General features: G+C 43.2%; 1 protein-coding gene across 1 annotated transcript in view; it reads right to left on the bottom strand.

The window, feature by feature from the left end:
- DOCK7 (dedicator of cytokinesis 7) overlaps positions 1 to 21,088 on the bottom strand; it is a 272,852-nt gene that overhangs the window by 11,284 nt on the left and 240,480 nt on the right. The window contains exons 44-49 of the mRNA XM_073593823.1: positions 16,993 to 17,118; positions 14,378 to 14,467; positions 10,722 to 10,958; positions 7,563 to 7,706; positions 6,038 to 6,144; positions 653 to 819 (exon numbers count right to left, since the gene is read on the bottom strand). Of these exons, the coding sequence (XP_073449924.1) occupies positions 729 to 819; positions 6,038 to 6,144; positions 7,563 to 7,706; positions 10,722 to 10,958; positions 14,378 to 14,467; positions 16,993 to 17,118 (795 nt within the window). The 3' untranslated portion in view covers positions 653 to 728. The remainder of the gene's footprint in view (positions 1 to 652; positions 820 to 6,037; positions 6,145 to 7,562; positions 7,707 to 10,721; positions 10,959 to 14,377; positions 14,468 to 16,992; positions 17,119 to 21,088) is intronic.

Here is a 21,088-nt window from a genome sequence, read left to right as displayed (position 1 = left end):
TAGGGAGTGATTCTAACTGTGGGGGGGGGGGTGGGCTTCCACTCACATGACAGCGATCACTGCTCTCGATGACAGGGAGCAGTGATCTCTGTCATGTCATTAGGCAGAACGGGGAAATGCCTTGTTTACATAGGCATCTCCCCGTTCTGCAGCTCCGTGACACGATCGCGGGACACCGGCGGACATGGAGTCCGCAGGACCCGCGGGCGCGGTCACACTGTATGCGGCAGGTGCACGCCCACTAGCCCCGCCAATTAAAGGGGACGTACAGGGACATCCATTTGCCCACCGCTGCCATTGTGCTGACGTATATCGGCGCGCGGCGGTCGGCAAGTGGTTAAAGAGACAAGGTCAGTACAATCAACAATACAGGTGCTCAAGAGAGAGTTGGAGAGTAAGCTTGGAAGTGGAGGACGGTGCTATTTTTTTTTTTTTCTCCATTTAGAAGTTTTCTGAGTTTCTTTTTATTGGTTAGCAGCTGTAGAAGATCTCAGAAGGAAGACATCAGATCAGAACCGCACAGGCTGGTCTCTACTCGGCTGTCCACCACCAGCAGAAGAAACACAACAAATAACCAAAAGAGCCGAACGATGTTCCTCCAGCTCCGTGCACACTCTCCTTCCAAGGAAAACCCAAGAAAACCAAGCTGTACCTATGACAGGTGGCCGGGACCACATTCTTGTAGAGCTGAGGGATCTTCCTAATGATGAGTGGCTGCAGCGCCTCTTTCAGGCGGTGGTAATTCGTTCTAGTTCCCTCTGATATTCCTTCTGATCGGGGCCGATCAGGCTCTTGTTTTTCCTCAGGGCATCCTCACACCTGGAAAAAGACAACACCACCAGTCACCATTAACAGGACAAACTCTACCAAACCTCAATGTTTAATGTTAGAAATTACACACAACTTGAATTCAGTAGGAATCGTCCAAATTTGAGCCATGGGTGGCCCCTGTCATTGGGTGGAGAATTTTCAGCCAAACGGTGACTGCATCCAATCAGAGGAGGTGACTTTAGTCTTTGTTCATGTAGTGTGATTCTAAATGCGAATGAATGATATTTCTGAGGGGATTTGGCATTGCTGGAGATACAATTCGCACCAAATCCGCACTAAACTTTAACCCTTTTTTTTAACGGGATCAGAATCAAACCGAAGAGATGTGAACGGCTTTCATAGCAAACAATATTTTTTCAGATGAAATGCGAATTTATGCCCTTCGGATCGGATCTGATCCAAATAGAATTTGCATCAGTGTGAACCGGGACTTGGTGTTCAAATGTCTTCCTTATGCACCTTCTGGTACCAGGTGTGTCTGTTTGCCCCATGTTGGCATTATGTCCACCATAGCATTTGTTAGACATGTGCAGTTCGTTTAGTTCCGAATTCGTTTATCAACAAATTTTGACAAATTCGTTAATTCCGAAATTTCCGAATTTTGAACTTCAGAATTTTTAAATTTCCGAATATTAAAATTTCCCGAAAATTCGGAATTGGAGAAATTCGAAAATTGAAAAATTCTGAATTTCCGAAATTTCCAAATTCAAAGTTGAAAATTGGACATTTCGGAGATTGGAAATTTCTGAAAATTTTGAAAATTTGACATTTCGGAAATTTGAAATTTCAAATTTCGGAAGTTTGGAAATTTGAAATTTCAAAATTAGGAAATTCGGAATTTTGGAAATTTGAAAATTCTAAAATTTGGAAATTTGAAAATCTGAAACTTCAAAAGAATGAAAATCCAAAAACCCAAAAATCTGAAATAACTAACAACTATTAAATTATAGGTATTGGAATTTCCTTTCAAATTTGGCTGTTAGTGAACGTAACAAGTACTAATTTATCCGAATGTTACAAATTATCTGAAATAATGAATGCCGTATCTAAAAGAATGGAACGTAACGATCTAATAATAACAATTATAATAAAACCTTTATTATTATTATTATTATGAATTTGTTCCATTCCATTTGTTTAGATGTGGCATTCGTTATTTCTGATAATTTGTAACTTCAGATAAATTTGTATTTGTTACGTTCACAAACAGCCAAATTTGAAAGGTAATTCCCACACCTATAATTTAAATAGTTACTATTAGTTGGTTATTATTTCGAATTTTACTGATTTTCTGTTTTTTCAGATTTTGAATTTTCGAATTCCGGAAAAATTTGAGATTTAAAAATTCGGAAATTCAAAAATTCGGAAATTCTTAAATTCGGAAATTCTTAAATTCGGAAATTCTTAAATTCGGAAATCCGAAAGTTCAGATTTCGAATTTCTGAAAAAGCAATAAAAACAAATAAAACGAAAACAAACACATTTTTTGTCAGAGCACATGTCTAGCATTTGTAGAGCAGAATAAGACTGGCCATAAGAGGGATTACTGTGAGGCAGCTGGCAAGCCTAAAAATGTATTGCAATCTATGTGTGAACTAAAAATCCATGTTTTTTATTGTAAAGTTTGCTAGAAGGGGTATACAGCAGTGTGCAGAGGATTCATCCAGAATTTCTGATACCAACAGACTCATAAATGTCATTGGTAATTAGCACTTCCTGTTCGCTGTGACGGTCTCCCAGCTTTGCATTACGTTCGTGTGATAAAGACGTGTTTAACATGGAAGTTTAAATTTAAGAAAAAAAATTCAGCACATGGAACGGGACTTACATTCAAGAGGATTTCAACTAAGAGAGCAGCCATCAGCACAAGGGACACTTTGCATTGAAAAGTTCTGTCCCTTGTGCCGATTTAAAAATAGAAAGAAATAAATGACTAAACTTAGACTTTAAGCACTGTTTTCTACTCTCTCTCTGCTACCGAAATCGCTGGTCTAAATTTGATTGGATTTGCAATGGATTTGAGCATCTCTTGGAAATATCAGACCCTTAAAGTGATAAAGTTTTTTTTTTTTTTTTAATTTAAAAACAAAAAACAAACATGTCATTCTTACCTGCTCTGTGTAATAGTTTTGCACAGAACAGCCCAGATCCTCCTCTTCTTGGGTCTCTGGCTGGAGCTCCTGGCCCCTCCCTCCTGCTGAGTACCCCCACAGCAAGCAGCTTGCTACGGGGGCACCCAAGCCGAGCCATGGCTCTGTTTGTCCATTCAGACGCGGCCCCACCCACTCTCTCCTCTGATTGGCTTACTGACTTTGATTGAGTGGGAGCCAATGGAGCCCGCTGTGCGTCTCAGCCAATAAGGAGGGAGAGTCCCGGGCAGCGGAGTTTCTAGTGCAACATCACTGGATGGAGATGGGGCTCAGGTATGGGACCCCTTTCACACTGGGGCGGTGCGGGCGTTAGCGGTAAAGTGCTGCTAGTTTTAGCGGCACTTTTCGGCCGATAGCGGGGCACTTTTAACCCCCCGCTAGCAGCCGAAGATAGGGGTCATAGCGCCTGTGTTGCAGGCGCTTCGGCAGCGCTGCCCATTCATTTCAACGGGCAGGGGCATTGGAGGGTATACAGAGCTCCCGCGCTAAAAGGCCTAAAAAAGCACCTCAGTGTGAAAGGGGTCTTAGGGGGGCTGGGGGGTGCTGCACACAGAAGATTTTTTATCTTCATGCATAAAATGCATGAAGGTAAAAAAAACCTTCCGCCTTTACAACCACTTTAAGTGAGAAATAAGGTGACTCAACGTCAGAATTGCCACCTATTGTCTGTGCAGATTTTTCCACGTTGCACTATTTTTTTTTTTAATAATTTTTATTCATTTTACCATTATACAAAGTATAAATACTTAATTCACAATCTTCCCTTTTCCCCTCTTCCCCCCCGCTATCCCGCTTTCTCCTTTAGACTTGGTCTTAAAAGGAAAGACCACCCCTCCCCCCATTTTTTGGATAACGATTTTTCTTTTCCTACCTTGTCTGAAGTACATAATGTACTTCCGCCCCAGCTCGGTCGCAGCTCAGTGCGTCATTTCCCCCTGCCCCTCCTCTGCCTTCTGGGACCTGTTTGCGTGTCCCAGAAGACGACAGGGCCATTCATAAAGCGCTGCCCAACTCGTGCATGCGCAGTAGGGAACCGGCTGTGAAGCCTGAAGGCTCCACTGCCGGTTCCCCTTAGTTACAATGGCGGCGCCTGCACCCGAACCGATCGCCCTGGGGGGGCGGGGGGGGGGGGGTGGGGCCACATTGTGAGCTCCCTGGACAGGTAAGTGTCCTTATTAAAAGTCAGAAGCTACAGTGTTTGTAGCTGCTGACTTTTTAAAGAAAAAAAATTCTGCGGCTGGAACACGGCTTTAACATATATTTTCTCTTCTTTTCCTCTATGCCCTACACTTCTCCTCTCAGGCTCCCACCATTGTAGAGTATTTCCTTGCGCTCTTAAACTCTATACAACTCCTCCATAGATTTACAAATTTTTCTATTTTATCTTCTCCATAATGATATAATTCCTCCATGATTCTTCTACCCTTTTAACCCAGTCTCATATCGTTGGGCTTTCTGGAGATGCCAATATTTTGAAATCAAATATTTTGCTGCATTTATTAGGTGAGGTATCACGGATTTCTTTTTTTTGCTTTATTGTAAGATATATATATATATATATATATATATATATATATATAATGTATTTTCTTTGTGAATATCATAAAACAATACTTATTTGATATGTTTGTTTACTTTGCTTAGTAGATGAAATTCCACGTCTTTTTTCCTGAAGAAGCCTCACGGCGAAACATGTAGAATATAAGCGTGGAAACAGCAATATAACTTCACAAGACGTATCCTTTTTTTTCTATAATCGGACGCGAATGTATTGTATGAAATGTTTTTAATTATTTCTATGTAATTTAATAAAATTAAATATTTTTATATATTAACGGTGTCATATGTATTCAAACCAAGCGCACCTTTAACCGCTTCCCGACCAGCCGCCGCAGTTATACTGCGGCAGGTTGGCTCCCCTGTGCGAACCGTCGTTGCTATACGTCGGCTCGCGGTGTCGGGATGGCAGGCGTGCGCACCGCCTCACAGCGGGGGTGCCGATGCTCGTGGCCGCGATGACCGCCGGCCACGAGCGATTGTGAGCACCAGAGACAGAACACGGAGGTGTGTCTGTGTAAACACACAAATCCGTGTTTTGTTCTGAGAGGAATGACAGATCGTGTGTTCCTATTAGCTAGGAACCACGATCCGTCACTTCCTGTAGTCAGTCCCCTCCCCCTTCAGTTAGAATCACCTCCCAGGGAACACAGTTAACCCCTTCACTGTCCCCCTAGTGTTAACCCCTTCACTGCCAGTGACATTTTTACAGTAATCAATGCCTTTTTATAGCACTCATTGCTGTATTAATGCCAATGGCCCCAAAAATGTGTCAAAAGTGTCCGATGTATCCGCCATATTGTCGCAGTCACGATAAAAATTGCAGATCGCCGCCATTACTAGTAAAAAAAAAAAAAGTAATAAAAATGCTATAAATCTATCCCCTAATTTGTAGATGCTATAACTTTTGCGCAAACCAATCAATATACTCTTATTGCGATTTTTTTTACCAAAAATATGTAGAATACATATCAGCCTAAACTGAGAAAAAAAATTTTTTAAAAAAAAAAAAGAAGAAAGAAAAGGGGGATATTTATTATAGCAAATAGTACAAAATATTGTGTTTTTTTCAAAATTGTCGCTTTTTTTGTTTATAGTGCAAAAAATAAAAACCGCAGAGGCGATCAAATACCACCAAAAGAAAGCTCTATTTGTGGGGGAAAAAAAAAAAAAAAAAGGATGTCAATTTTGTTTGGGAGCCACGTCGCTCGACTGCGCAATTGTCAGTTAAAGTGACGCAGTGCCGAATCGCAAAAAAGTGCTCTGGTCAGGAAGGGGGGTAAATCCTTCCGGGGCTGAAGTGGTTAAAGTCCCATACATCCCCAAAATTTTGTTCTCTGCCTATTGTAAGTTTAGTGTTGTGAAGTGAAGAAGTTCCTGGGTCTTTAGGCGTACTCGTTCCTGTAATTTCCTGTATCTGTTGTATAATTTCCTGCCATGTTGCGCTATTTTCTGATCAGAATGGTGACACAAATCTCGCCATGACGGCAAACACCGACCTTTTAGTAAAATCTTTGAAGCAAAGTCTGAGCTTGTTGTGGTGCCGGAAGAGTTTTGGGTCATTTGGAATCTCCGACAGAAATACCTGAGCGACCTCCAACGGACCCTGCAAGAGAAGAGCCGTCATAAGAAAACGTCACAAGAACTGAGATCAGCCTTTTGGAACTACACCCTGCCTTTTGAAAATACTAGTTTCCTGGCTGCCATGTTGTTTTTTTTTTTTTTTTTGCTTCAATACTATGCGCCACTGAACCAGGAAAAGCACCCAGATAAGAACTTTTCATCTTTCTCAGAATTTCCTGATTTAGCTGCTTGTTCTAGGTCATCGACTCAACATATATCTCACCTGATATATTTACTTTAAAGCGGTAGTAAACCACTAGGCAATTTTGTTTTTTCTCTGACCTGCAAGATAATAAGATAATGTGCTAGTATGCATTGCATACTAGCACATTATGTGAAACTTACCTGAAAACAAAGCCCTCCGGCGAAGCGTTGTCACCGCTGGAGGCTGCTTTCATCTTCACCCATCTTCCTTTCAGGCCAGTAGACTCCGCCGGAGCCGCGATGACATCACTCCTGCAAATGCGTGCGGGGGGGGGGGGGGGGGAGGCGCCGTTTACGGCACAGAACTCTGTAGGAGTGGCACGGGTGGCCGTTCCTTCAGAGTGCATGAGCCGATGATGTCACTGGCTGTACGTCATGAAAATACCCCCTTAACAGCACACATTTAGAAGATATTTACTCTACCTATAGGTAAGCCTTATTACCCCGTTTACCCGAAAATAGGACCCAGCGTGATTGTCAGTGATGGCTGCAATATAAGCCCTACCCCCCAAATAAGCCCTACCCTGTTTCCCCGAAAATAAGCCCTACCCTGAAAATAAGACCTACAAGGACTTTAACTAGAGCTAATATGGGGGGTGGGGCTTATATTGCAGCCATCACCAACAATCACGCTAGGTCTTATTTTCGGGGAAACGGGGTTTAGGCTTACCTATAGGTACAAGTCAGAGATGGGAGATTTACAGCCACTTTAAAATGTAAGTTTACCATTTCCCCCCAAAAATTAAAAGATGAGCCAACACCATACACCTTCCCCCGCCCTCCTCCCATTGGTCCCCCCGTTACTTCCCTCCGTGGATGACCAGCTTTCACTGCCCACGCAGCCAGTGCCGGGGTCCGGGGAATGTGAAAGCCATGGCTTTCTTCCGGGTTGAATTAGAGCAATTTTAATTGGTCACCTATTGGCATGTGACCACAATGACCAATTAGAATCAATCTGATCTGTCCCAGTGCCCCTATAGAAAGAAGGGGAAGAACTGTGATCGACTTTTAAATCCCTGCACCAGCTATTGGGGAGTGAAAGTTAATGTGTTCACGAAGGGCAAGAGCAGTGGGGACCGGGGGGCACGGTGTACAGTGTTCGTTCACCTTTTCTGACTTAAGCAGAGCTGCAGTAACTGCTGGGTGGCATTGCCAGTCCCCTGGAACTGCAGTGACTTGTAGGAAAGCGGAACTAACCTGATTCACTGTGGTCCCTACTGAACCCTGGAGGACCATCTGCAGCATTTTCGGGTCGGCTGGATCTTGGTGGGTGGCGAATGCCAGCTCCTGAGTCTTCTTTTGCATATCTTCTATTGCCACTTCAATGGGAGTGAGTATGATCTGCAACACACACACAGGAAACACAAGGAAAAATGGTTACTGATAGAGAAGACTCTGCACTGTGTGCATTCGGTCCCTCGCACAGTCTACTTTCACAGTTAGGGTAGCTTATGCTCTGAAAAGCGATCCACAGTGGAGCCGTCAGGTGTTAAGTATTCTTTTTTTTTCTTAAATGTAATGGAACCAATGCACTGCAGTCCTAAACCAAACTCTTGTGGTTGTGGCAAAGCCCCATTGACTTGGACGGCTTAGTTTGCCTGGCGGTGCCATCTGTCATCTCAGCAAGCCACATTAGATTTGCAGCTGCCACGACACAAAACATTGTTACCATGACTTGTGGAAAGTCTCCCCCCCCCCCCCCCCGGCTGTTCTGGGGTCTTTAGATGTGTGGGGAGGTTTTGGTAAATCATTGGCTCAACCACTGCCACTCCTCTTAAAGGGGCCCTACAATGCAAGGAAGGGAATAGAAATAAACTGCATTCGACAGTCTAAATCAGTGATCTGCCAACTGCCCTTATCTGGCCCTTGGGGCACTTTTCCTCCCACTGATACAAGAGACACTATTCCTCCCACCGACACCAACATGGGGCATAATTCCTGCTACTGACATAAGCATTGCGGCACTATTTCTCCCATTGACCCCAACGATGGGGCACTATTCCTCAAACTGAGACCAACGATGGGGCACTATTCCTCCCACTGATGCCAATGATGGGGCACCATTCTTCCCACTGACGCCAACGGTGGGGCACTATTCCTCCCACTGACACCATGAGTGGGGCACTATTCCTCCCACTGACACCAACGGTGGGGCACTATTCCTCCCACTGACACCAACGGTGGGGCACTATTCCTCCCACTGACACCAAGGATGGGGCACTATTCCTCCCACTGACACCAAGGATGGGGCACTATTCCTCCCACTGACACCAACAATGGGGTACTATTCCTCCCACTGACACCATGAGTGAGGCACTATTCCTCCCACTGACACCAACGGTGGGGCACTATTCCTCCCACTGACACCAATGGTGGGGCACTTTTCCTCCCACTTACACCAAAGATGCATTGTTTACTCCCACTGACATCAGGACAATTTATACTCCCAATGGCCACAGTCCGGCCACCCTAAAGTCTTAAGGACAGTAAACTGACCTTGTGTTTAGAAAGTTTGGAGACCCCTGGTCTAATTGATGGCACTCTGTGGGCACAGAAAACTGCCGGGATTTTTATACAGCAGCATATTTGCTCCTCAAACCATCCGTGTGCATGTGAGCCCTAGGATAGGGCTGTTGTTTTTCCAAGGCCTTGTTCATGCAGGGCATACTAAAGTGTACACCTGTGGGGGGCAGTGTTTACCCATCTGGGTCGCAGTGGCTGCACAGACACAGACGCTGCTCTCAATTTGACATCTGTGTGGGTGCACATCCCCGATCCCCGAACTTACACAATGCATCCCTGTGCAGGTAAACGTGGCCCTTCACGGGCGTACACTTTAGTATCACCCGTGTCAAAGAGATCTAAAATTTCATGCTGCTCCAGAAGAATGTAGAACCAGGAATTCTGACTTCGCTGACCACCTCCTTGTTTCAGGTTAGTGACTCAAACAAGTGGAACATGGATAGGGAAGACAGCGATGGGTATTTTTACACCTTTGTGACTGGAGAGATTTTTGCATAGCCGAATTTAGATTTTTCTCCAGATTATACTACAAAGGGATGAGGTGGAATTTCCTGGAAAGAGGTAAAGGGCATGAAGTTTAACAATATTTCTTGAACCTACAACCTAAATCAAGACACCTTCCATCCCCAACACTAAGCTGAACCTGAGCTCTTTCCTCCCATGCAGAGAGGTGCAGCCCAAAAGGGGAGAAGCAACACCCTTTGGCTTAGTGCCCATGCTCCTAAAGGCATGATTTAAACCATGCCGCCAGCAATTATTGTCTAACTACATTCGTCATGTGTATTTTTCCTTAAATTTTGGTGTGCTTTGTGTATTACTTCCACATCTGTGCAGTAATTCATGGTTACAAATTGCTTTTGTGCGGGAGCTTCCTGTAATAAAGACTGGTCACTGCTGCTCTCTCTCCTTGTGAAGGATGACTGGTCTTGTCTCCGCCCCCTCCTGTCATTTTCCGCAGTCAGCCGGTAGCGGGTGGCGTCTGCTTGGCCCCTCCCACAGCTCTGCTCTCTCCTTGTACAGGGTGACTGGTCTTGTCTCTGCCCTCTACTGTGGTTTTCTGCAGGCAGCCTGTAGTGGGTGGAGCCTGCCTGGCCCCTCCCACAGCTCTGCTCCCTCCTTGTACAGGGTGACTGGTCTTGTCTCCGCCCCCTCCTGTAGTTTTCTGCAGGCAGCCTGTACAGGGTGGAGCCTGCTGGGCCCCTCCCACAACTCTGCTCTCTCCTTGTACAGGGTGACTGGTCTTGTCTCTGCCCTCTACTGTGGTTTTCTGCAGGCAGCCTGTAGTGGGTGGAGCCTGCCTGGCCCCTCCCACAGCTCTGCTCCCTCCTTGTACAGGGTGACTGGTCTTGTCTCCGCCCCCTCCTGTAGTTTTCTGCAGGCAGCCTGTACAGGGTGGAGCCTGCTGGGCCCCTCCCACAACTCTGCTCTCTCTCTTTGTACAGGGTGACTGGTCTTGTCTCTGGCCCCCTCCTGTAGTTTTCTGCAGGGAGCCTGCAGTGGGTGGGGCCTGCTGGGCCCCTCCCACAGCTCTGCTAATTCTATCTACAGAACAGTGATGATGTCACCGCTACTTTTACAAGGCAATATCTGTGTTTCCAAATGCATTTGGTGCATGCAAAGTGGACTCATTGAATTATTAAAGCTACTGAAGAATAAAGTACTCTGTATTTCTTGGAAAGTGGAGAAAGGGAGAAGCAACCACCACTGGCTTAGTGCCCATGTTCCTAGGGGTGCGGCCTATACCCCAGAGGTGTGCGATGTCCCCCAATTTAGCATTCAGAGAAGTACAATTTAACACTATAGTGCACGCAGTGACACCACACATCCACTTACCTCCTCCTTATGGATGACATTAATGCGGGTTTTGATGTAAGGGAAAGCGTGTGATGTGGTCAGAATCGTCTTCCTCTTGAACTGCTCGTGTAATTCACCATGCGCCCGCCCGTCCAGCGTGAAGGGGGTGCAGTACATAAATCTGCGCAGATTGTAGTTCTTATCAAAGTAGGTGATTCTGTCTTTCATTTCGTAAGTGTCAAAGTACGGCTCCACATAGGTTATCTGTATGAAGGCCTGGAGAAGAGGAACAATCTAAGCTTAAGAGACTCTCCGCATAACGAATGTCAGCTCACCAAACTGAATTCTGTGTTTCATCGCAGGATAATTTCTTCTGTAAAAACATTCATTTCGTGCTTCAAACATTCATTTCATGCTATACCTCAGCCCCCATCCTATATACACAGCTAGATAACCCCCTTCACACCAAAGGATAAAACAAATGTTAATGCCTAAGCACAATTTTGCTACTTTGACATGTGTTATTAATACCGTACTTATCATCAAAACTACTTTGTGCATCCAGGTGGATTATACCGGGTTTATTAAGGACAAATTTGACTTTCATTTGGTAGTAAATGGTTATGGATATCCACTGGTTTTTCATTTTTATGTTTTTTATTATCAAAATAGTAAAAAAATAAAACAAAAACAAATCTGTTATTTAAAATTTAGCTGTATTTCTTGTTACTACTATTACCTACCACCAAAGAACAAGCCATAATTAACTTCTCCTGCTCCCAACGATCACAGCGAGACCACATATATGTAAGCTATTTGTTGTTTGTAACCATAGTACAGCCCAGAAGCAATAGTGTGCATTTTTTTTTCTGTCCTACCTAAAACACACTGACAACGCAAACTTAAACTGACCCTGTCCTTGAGCCTTACTTGACCCAAACACTAACTCTGACACTGACCTAGATCAAGCCTTGAGTAGAGTCCACCTGTGTGTAATATAATCTCTATTTAAATACATCTGTTCTGTGAAGCCCTCAGAGGTTTGTTAGAGAACCCTAGTGAACAAACAGCATCATGAAGGCCAAGGAACACACCAGACAGGTCGGGGATAAAGTTGTGGAGAAGTTTAAAGCAGGGTAAGTTATAAAAAAAAAAATATCCCAAGCTGTGAACATCTCACGGAGCTCTGTTCAATCCATCATCCGAAAATGGAAAGAGTATGGCACAACTGCAAACCTACCAAGACATGGCCGTCCACCTAAACTGAACGGCCGGGCAAGGAGAGCATTAATCAGAGAAGAGCCAAGAGGACCATGGTAACTCTGGAGGATCTGCAGAGATCCACAGCTCAGGTGGAGAATCTGTCCACAGGACAACTATTAGTCGTGTTCTCCACAAATCTGACCTTTATGGAAGAGTGGAAAGAAGAAAACCATTGGTGAAAGAAATCCATAAGAAGTCCTGTTTGCAGTTTGGGAGAAGCCATGTGGGGGACACAGCAAACATGTAGAAGAAGGTGCTCTGGTCAGATGAGACCAAAATTTAATTTTTTGGCCTAAAAGCAAAACGCTATGTGTGGAGGAAAACGATCACTGTACATCAACCTGAGCACATCATTTTCTTCAGCAGGGACAGGGAAGCTGGTCAGAGTTGATGGGAAGATGGATGGAGCCAAATACAGGACAATCTTAGAAGAAAACCTGTTAGAGTCTACAAAAGACTTGAGACTGGGGAGGAGGTTCACCTTCCAGCAGGACAACGACCCTAAACATACAGCCAGAGCTACAATGGAATGGTTTACATCAAAACATATTCATGTGTTAGAATGGTCCGTCAAAGTCCAGACCTATATCAAATGGAAAATCTGTGGCAAGACTCGAAAATTGCTGTTCACAGACGCTCTCCATCCAATCTGACAGAGCTTGAGATAATATTGAGATATCCAAAGAAGAATGGGCAAAAATGTCCCTCTCTAGATGTGCAAAGCTGGTAGAGACATCCCCAAAAAGACTTGCAGCTGTAATTGCAGTGAAAGGGGGTTCTACAAAGTATTGACTTAGGGGGGCTGAATACAAATGTACCCCACATTTTTCACATATTTATTTGTAAAAAATTTGGAAAACCATTTATCATTTTCCTTTCACTTTTCCACAATTATGTGCCACTTTGTGTTTGTCTATCGCATAAAATCCAAGTAAAATACATTTACGTTTTTGGTTGTAACATGAAAAAATGTGGAAAATTTCAAGGGGTGTGAATACTTTTTCAAGGCACTGTATCTCTCCTCTCCATTCACAGAGAGAGAAAAAAGGGACGGGTTTCACAGTGACTGATCACTGTGGCAGCAAATCAGAGGCAACCACAGTCAACAGGTGACCCAGAAGCGAGAGTTCCAGGTTCTGAACGTTAGTACGGGGCCCAGGGCTCTTGGTGGGACCCCGGTCTCTGTGCTGGGAGTGCCCTCTGCGGCACGCTCCCAGCACAAAGGTAGATATGCAAATATGCGGAAAAAAGCCCAGTGCAATAAGGTGGCATATGTGTGTTATGTAGGCGAAAAGTATTAAAGTCAAATTCTTTTTTTTTCACATTTGCTATCCATCCTTTATTTTCTCAGCTGTGGTTGTTTAACTGTCTTCGTTTAACCTGTTGTTGCCCATGTAACACATGTATGGCGACAAAGGGGTGTGCTTCAACTCCCACACGCCGCACGCATGTGTCGCTGAGCGGCCAATGTTTCTGTGAGGAGAGCGCACTTACTGCAAACTCCCAGCACAGAGATCGCACTGTCAAAGACAGTTCTTGGTCCCCAGCAATTAATGGTAGCCAGTGGGACCAAACTCTGGATCATGTGACCATTGAGACAGCCAATCACCATGGTCACATAATCGCCAATCCTTCCTCCAGGCACTCTGGACCCATTAAGAGGACACTGGGGTGGGCTTGAGTTTCCCATATGGGGGGCATAGTACCTGTGACCACTTGTAAGCCTCACGGGCCGGGGCTGTTCTTCCCTTGGGGTGGAGGTGAGCACAACTCCCAAGCAGGGTTCGGGATCATCATTGGGTTAATTCTTTATCTCCTTCTGTGCTTTTTAACAAAGAGAAGTCTCTGGATAAGTGAGCAGTCTTGGTGGAAGGGAAATGTAAGAACACCCTGAAGAAGACCATAACCCGTAAGGTCGAAACGCATTGGGATAATTCATAAACATCGGATAGTATAATTACAACCCATCAATACTGTGAGGGAGTACCCTCTGATATATATTGTTTATTAGTTATATCACATGGTATTATCCACTGTTTGCTTCCCTTTCATAGTTCAAAATGTCTTGCATTGTGTACACCAGAGTTCATACTTTAACTTTTGTATCACATTGATGTCCAATTGTCTCTTGATGAATAAAATTAATAATTTTTATGAAAAATTATTTTGATTCCTATTTGCTGCTAAAAAAGCCCCATGGGGAATTATCCACTTTAGTTTAAACATTGGTACCAGGGTGTGCAGCCATATCAGACTCCTATACATGTGTCATTCGTTGCTATAGAAACGTGCCATTCCACCCACGTTTCGGATATGCTCACATGTGAACCGGGCCTAAAAGGTTCCACAGTCAGTAGTCCAGAACACTGCCCCTGATGCTCAAGCAATGATATTAAGCTAGGACAAGCCGAAAATAGCGCCCGTCTGCTCACCTTGTTTGTGTCTAATTTGCATTTATCCACCGGGTTGGAGTCTTTGATCACTTCCACAGCATCTTCCCCGAATCTCTCGCCATAGAAGCCCTACACAGAGACAAAGCTTATTATATCAGACACATGCTAAAAATATATATTACACCTCAAAAAGATAATACAACTGCTATTTCATGAACTTCCATGCCATGTCATGTAACTGCAAGGGTATCCAAGGTCATGTTTGTGTGGCTACGTTCTCTGTGTGTAGGGCAGCCCATCCTATTCATTTAATGGGCTTCCCCACCCTCAAAAATACAGAACAATAAGTCCCCAACCCTTTTTTTTTAAATTGCACCGCGCCACTTGAATTATTGACACCCCCACATGTCTACTTAAAAAAAAAAAAAAACTGGAGAGTAGGGCTCTGAGAAAAGTCTATCATTATACAGGATTTATATAGCGCCAACAGTTTATCCAGCACTATACAATGTAAAAGGGGAGACAATGCAGTTACAATACAATAAAATTCAAGAGCGTTTAGAGGGCCCTGCTCAGAAGAGCTTACAATCTAATAAGGTGGGGCAAGTGGTACAAAAGGTTGTAACTGTGGGGAATGAGCTGTTGGAAGTGATGGGAGATTAGTTGGAGGTGTGCTAGGCTTCCCTGAAGAGATGAGTTCTCAGGGATCACCTAAAGGCAGCCAGAGTAGGAGAGAGCCGGACAGATTGAGGTAGAGAGTTCCAGAGGATAAGAGAGCCTCTGGAGAAGTCCTGGGGATGAGCATGGAGGAGGAGACAAGGGAGCTTGAGAGCAGGAGGTCTTGAGAGGAGCGGAGAGGACGGTTTGGGTGATATTTGGAGATAAGATTGGTGATGTAGCTCAGGGCAGAGCTGTGAATGATTTTGTATGTTGTAGTTAGGTTTTTGAAATTAATGCGTTGGGCGATTGGAAGCCAGTGCCCAGCAAATTAAATTCAAAGAGGTATACACACACACATATATATATATATATATATATATATATATACACATACATATAAGAGGTAGAAAGAGTGCTAGACCCACATGTCAAGGAGTCTAAAATTGTATTTTATTGGATATTTAGTTAAATAAGAAATGGCCTTCGCATTTTAGGGCTTAAAACACTTCCTCTTCATCGGGACTACAATGCAAATAGAAAAATATAAAAGTTCATATGCAATAATGAAATATGTATTGATAAAGACTCCATTATAAATAAATACTGTGTAACCAAAAAAACAAAAAACAAAACCAAGTTATGTCATAATATACAAAAGTAAAACACATTTACCATAACACACAATAGCCAAATAATTCAAATAAAAAGCTACATAGGTATTTATAGGAGATTCTTTCATAATACATTACCGTATATACTCGAGTATAAGCCGACCCGAATATAAGCCGAGGCACCTAATTCTACCACAACAAACTGGGAAAACTTATTGACTCGAGTATAAGCCTAGGTTGAGAAATGCGCAGCTACTGTAAGTGGAAAAGAGGGTCAACAATGCCCATTTGCAGCCTCACTGTGAACTTCAAACTCGGTAGTTAAGGGTTCCTAGATGCCCCCTAGCTGCAGCCAAAATTTGGGGTCTCTGGACCCAAAGGGTCCCGAAATGACATTGCTGCAGATGGACACAGTTGACAGACTTTGGGGCCCCGTATCTCGGGGCCACTTGGTGCTTGGAACCCCACATTTGGTCTGCAAATCCAGTGTACCTAGCACTACAACATATCCAAAGCTGGGGTTCCTAGCACCAAGTGGCCCCGAGATACGGGGCCCAAAATTCGGTTTGGAAAATGTCATTCTCTGCTGCAGAAAAGTGCTTGACTCGAGTATAAGCCGAGGGGGGCATTTTCAGCACGAAAAAAAGTGCTGAAAAACTCAGCTTATACTCGAGTATATACAGTATTTCATTATTGCATGTATTTTTTTATATTCTTGTTGTTTTATTTGCATTGTAGCCCTGATGAAGCCCCCCAAAACATGTTGGATTTTTTTTTTAATTCTTTTGTCTATACAAGAAAAAACAATTTTTGACTCCTTGACCTATAGGTGTGTTGCTCACTTCCTTCATAGTTAGATTTAGTTTTTTTTTTTATCATCATCAGTGTCCCTAAATCGCCCTATTTTCCCTGGTGACCAATGTCAGCAGGACAGAAAGTGATAGAAAATCCAAAATGTTACTATAGTCACAAAACCAGGAAAAAAAAGAGGAAATATTCGAATATGAGATCTATTTCAGTGAGAGTAAATTTGTTGTAAATGTTGTGAATCTGATATTGGAAATGAAAGGAAATTTCCCCAAAGGGCACAGAAAAAAATAGTAGAGGTTTTACCATCCTGTAATCTATACAAAACTAAAAAAAAAAAAAAGTCTGGGCTCTATATACAGTTTAGTGGTTTTTTTTTCATTTTTGTAAAATTCCAACTAAACAATTAGTAAAAACCTCAGATGTTTTATTTTTCAAGTTTGGCTCTGTAATGTGAAGTAAACGGAGAATGGAGAGTCAGTGAAATGTTTATTTCATGATCCCAATCGGATACAAGGAATGGACCCCAGTAAGAGGACATCCCACTAATGGGGTAGATTAGTGAGTATATTGTACCTCCAGCCTGTGCGAGATCTCAGCCAGCTTAGTTATGGCCGGCTCTTTGTAAACAAACTCCTGTTCGTCTAAGTCTCCAAATCGAGTTCCGTAAAAGCCAACCCGGAAATAGGTGCCAAACATCCTCTTCCCAACCTGTGGAGAGGGAACGGTTAACACATGATTAATAACAACCAGAAGACAAACTGGTAACATATTAACACACAGTACCACAATCCACTGAGACAAATTCAACTTATTTCTATGGTTCAAACATCTACAGGATACATTTTCCAATTCATTGTGCAAGATGGCCACCTCAACTGGGAAATTATTATTCTTTATGGAACAACTCCAGTCAAAACTCTATTTCTGAGATTTGAGCGGAGAATGGCTAGACTCTCTGTCAAAGAAGGGGAAGCAGGGTTTGGTTTCTAGCATTACCTTGGTTATCATCAAGACAAGAAACCTCTCCAATAAGGAGGCATAAATATGGCCAGATGTTCTAATTGTTCCTTACTCTATCAAATCCCAGAAACTACATTTTGGTTGAAGCTCCGCTTTAGAGGACTGCCAAGATTCCATTCAGAATAATAGCTCACAGCAGTTTAGCAATTGTTAATCTCCCTTTTTGATTTTTACTTGCTTCCTGCTGAATCCAAATTCTTCCTGGGTTTTCTGTAAGGCCTTTCAACCCAAATCTGGTATTTCATTTAAGGGTGGATGCTGGTGGTCAAAATCCTTCACTGGTCTCCACCCTAGAGTCCTTCACCGCATGCCCATACTTCAACAATAAGGCGTTGTAACTGAGAAATCCAGTGGGGTGGTGGAACTGAAAGCTATTGCTGCTGGATCCTCAAAAACATAGGAGGCTAACTAAACATACCAGCATCTACAGAATGCTAAAATAGCAGTTTAGGAAGGACCTAAAATTATACTGACTGCTGGGGTCTGAGAGCCACATGTGGAACATCAACAGGCTCTGCACGGTTAGACACCAGGGGTCTAAGAAATAAAAAAAAATATATATATATATATCACCTTTACTTACCTAATCCCCTGCTATCCCAGAAGACGGCGCTCCCCCATGCTCTGTCCCTTGGTGTCCTCTCTTCCGGTGCAGGAGTATGTTCCTGACATAAGAGGACCTTAGGCAACCAGAGTGCAGGGGAGAAGATGCTGCCAAGATTGGTCTAGCAGAACAAAGAAGTCAGCAGGAGCAGAGGATTGGGTAAGTAAAAGTGCTTTTCCAAGACCCCTAGTCCTAAACGAGTAATTAAAACTTGCAGTACGGGTGCCAAGGAAAAGTTTTCAGTTTTCTTGGAGTTCACCTTTAACTGAGCCAGCTGAGGAGTAAGTAATTGGGATAAGCCATTCACTGTGAATAAATTTCAGCTTGAGCAGTTGAGGTCTTTAAACATCAGGCTTTTCACAGCAGCTGATAAACAGAAGATACACCAAAAAAGGGGGCTAACAGCTGTAGTGACTGGTTAGAAAGAAGACCACATAATTCGTAAAATGCAATTTGAATATTTACCTAGACAAATTAAAAATTTTACCTTGACCATAACTAATTAAGAAAGCAAGACAATATGAACACAAATAACATACATTCATTTGAAACATCCAGTGGGGACATTTTCAGTCTTGACATGTATAGAAATTTACCCAGAAGCCCCTCTCCTTCTGTAGAGAGTTATCACCCTGGAGTAACTGCACCTTTATCATAGCAGGTTTTTGTGCTAACTATGCCCTAATTCCTGAGCTTGGTGACCATCGATGGTGGCTATCCCTAAACCAAATGGAGTTCCAATTTAAGATGAAATGTGCAGAGTAGCGGAAAAAATTTTAAGGGCTCTAAAGTGCTAAGTGTCCTATTATTTTCTGGGGGAAAAAATAATAGCGCAGCTTGAGAGGAGATTACACCAATTAGCCAATATAGAGTTGAAAGACAGAATGAAGCCACCATTTTGGTTATTAAATGCATAGTAACCCCCTCTCACTACAGCAGGGGACAAGGAACAATTCACATTCACAACACAAAGGGAAAAAGACTGCGCCAGCCAAGACGTTTACTGCCAGAAAAGAAAAACATTCTTGGGGTTTACTAGAACTGACCCAATTTTTTTAGAAATCGAAAATAAATTTGTAAACTTTTTTTTCCCCACTTTATTATGCAAAGAGAACCAGTCATGAAATGGGCTTAGGCAAGAATCTGAGTATTCAGTCTTAAATTAATAAAATTGTGCAGGCGTATTTATGAATCATTTACATTTGACCCCTTATTTAACCTATATAACCTATAATGATCATTAGCTAAGTAACTGGGTGATAGTACATTCATGAGTTTCCAATCATGTGCAATTGGGAAAAAAATTAGGAATTTTGACCTGCCCCTCAATTCCTTATCTTGGAGTACAGTACTTTTTATTCATAGACCATGTGGTTATATGCAGGCTAGTGTCGGGTGATTGGACACTGGCAAAAAAAAATTGCTAGAGACTTTTTAACCAAGCAATCGAGTGTGATTAAATATAAAGAGGGCAGGGTCCTGTGTCCTGTACTGTACTCCAAGATAAGGAACTTACAGGTAAGTCAAATTTCCTCCAAACGTAATTGTACAGTACAGGACTTGCATTCATAGACCAATATACCTCCCCAAGTAATAACCTGAGGGTTAGGCAACAACACAACAAACATGAACTACCAATAGACCCATAAGAAAATAGGAGCAAGAACCCAAACAAACACTCAGATGAAAGCTTGAAGCACCTTGCGGTCAAAGCTCACATTGACTAAGGCCTGAAAATCCACCTGCTAAAACTTGGAGTACGTATGAACAAAAGAACCAGGTGATAGCTTTGCAAATCTTGGCAACAGATGCTTGATGGTAGAAAGCCCATGAAACACCAATAGCCCTTGTGGAATGAGTTCTAATGAGAAAGGGGAGAACCCTTTCTTTAAGGGCGAAGACCCTAGAATAAAGTTGTCTGATCCACCTCCAAGCAGTGTGGGGCAATTTCTTTGGCATGTTTTAGGGCAGGAAGAACAATGACCTCAATAAGGAAGAAAGAGCAGACCATCTTAGGTTGCTCAAAACCATGTTGTCCTTGTGCAAAACAAGAAAGGGCTCTTTAGAAGACAGAGCTGCCAACTCAGATGTAATGGTCACCAGGAAGGCAATCTTACAAGTTTGGTCTTCGAAAGGAATGTCACTAATCAGTTCAAAGTCGTGATACCAGGTGGAGACACAGGAAGTCAAATATGATTTATATAAGCATCACGCTAAAAGTTTTGATTAGGGATTTCAAGGCCAGAGGTTTCTGGACAGTTTGTTGTTGAACCTGGAGGCCAAGATGTTCATATTTGGCTTTCCCCATCTCTGACAGAAATTTTGAAATATCTTGGGACACAGAGATCATTCCCTATGCCTGCCTGCCAGGTGTCCACTACAGGGATGTGGATGGCAGAGAGAGCTGTAATGTGAGTTTCCACCCAGGAGAATATCTGACTTGTTTCTCTTATTCTTCTAGTGCTGCAGGATGCAATTGGCTGTTTAATCCCAGCTCCCTTGCGCCTATGATCTGTCATTGCTAAGTGGGGGGATCCCACTGGGTAACTTGCGGAATGGGAGGGGTTTTTCATGTTTGGAAATAGGAACCACTATAACCCAGGTGCTGACTGTATCCCGCGACAAAAGGCAGTAGGAATGGAGAAACGTGCTGTGTACCTAAAATTTTGGAAAGAAAATGGCAGGGGGTAACACGATAAAGTGAATATCTCCCAATTCCCCTGCCTATAAAATTGCATTGTATGCTAAGCACTGAGAGTTGTCTTACCAAGCCAAAGCCAGGAACTGGTTCAAAATACAGGGAAACCCTGTTTTACTTTATTCATGGCACTAGGCCTACTAAGGGCCCAGGCATCGCCCATCATGGTGGGTATTACCCTCAAAGGGGTTTTCAGGGTCTTAGAACCATAGAGAAATGTACCTGGACCTGGACCTGAATAGAACCCTGTGGCTAACTACACACACTGCACATCATGCGAAGATGAGCACCTAATGCAGGATCCAGTGCTTGAAGCAAACATTACAGCCCTGCCCCACACATTGGGG

The sequence above is a fragment of the Aquarana catesbeiana genome, linkage group LG07 (genome assembly GCF_042186555.1).
Source record: "Aquarana catesbeiana isolate 2022-GZ linkage group LG07, ASM4218655v1, whole genome shotgun sequence".
NCBI classification, from domain to species: domain Eukaryota; kingdom Metazoa; phylum Chordata; class Amphibia; order Anura; family Ranidae; genus Aquarana; species Aquarana catesbeiana.
The sequence above is the reverse complement of the archived record's forward strand: the minus strand, read 5'-3'. Positions and strand labels throughout refer to the sequence as shown.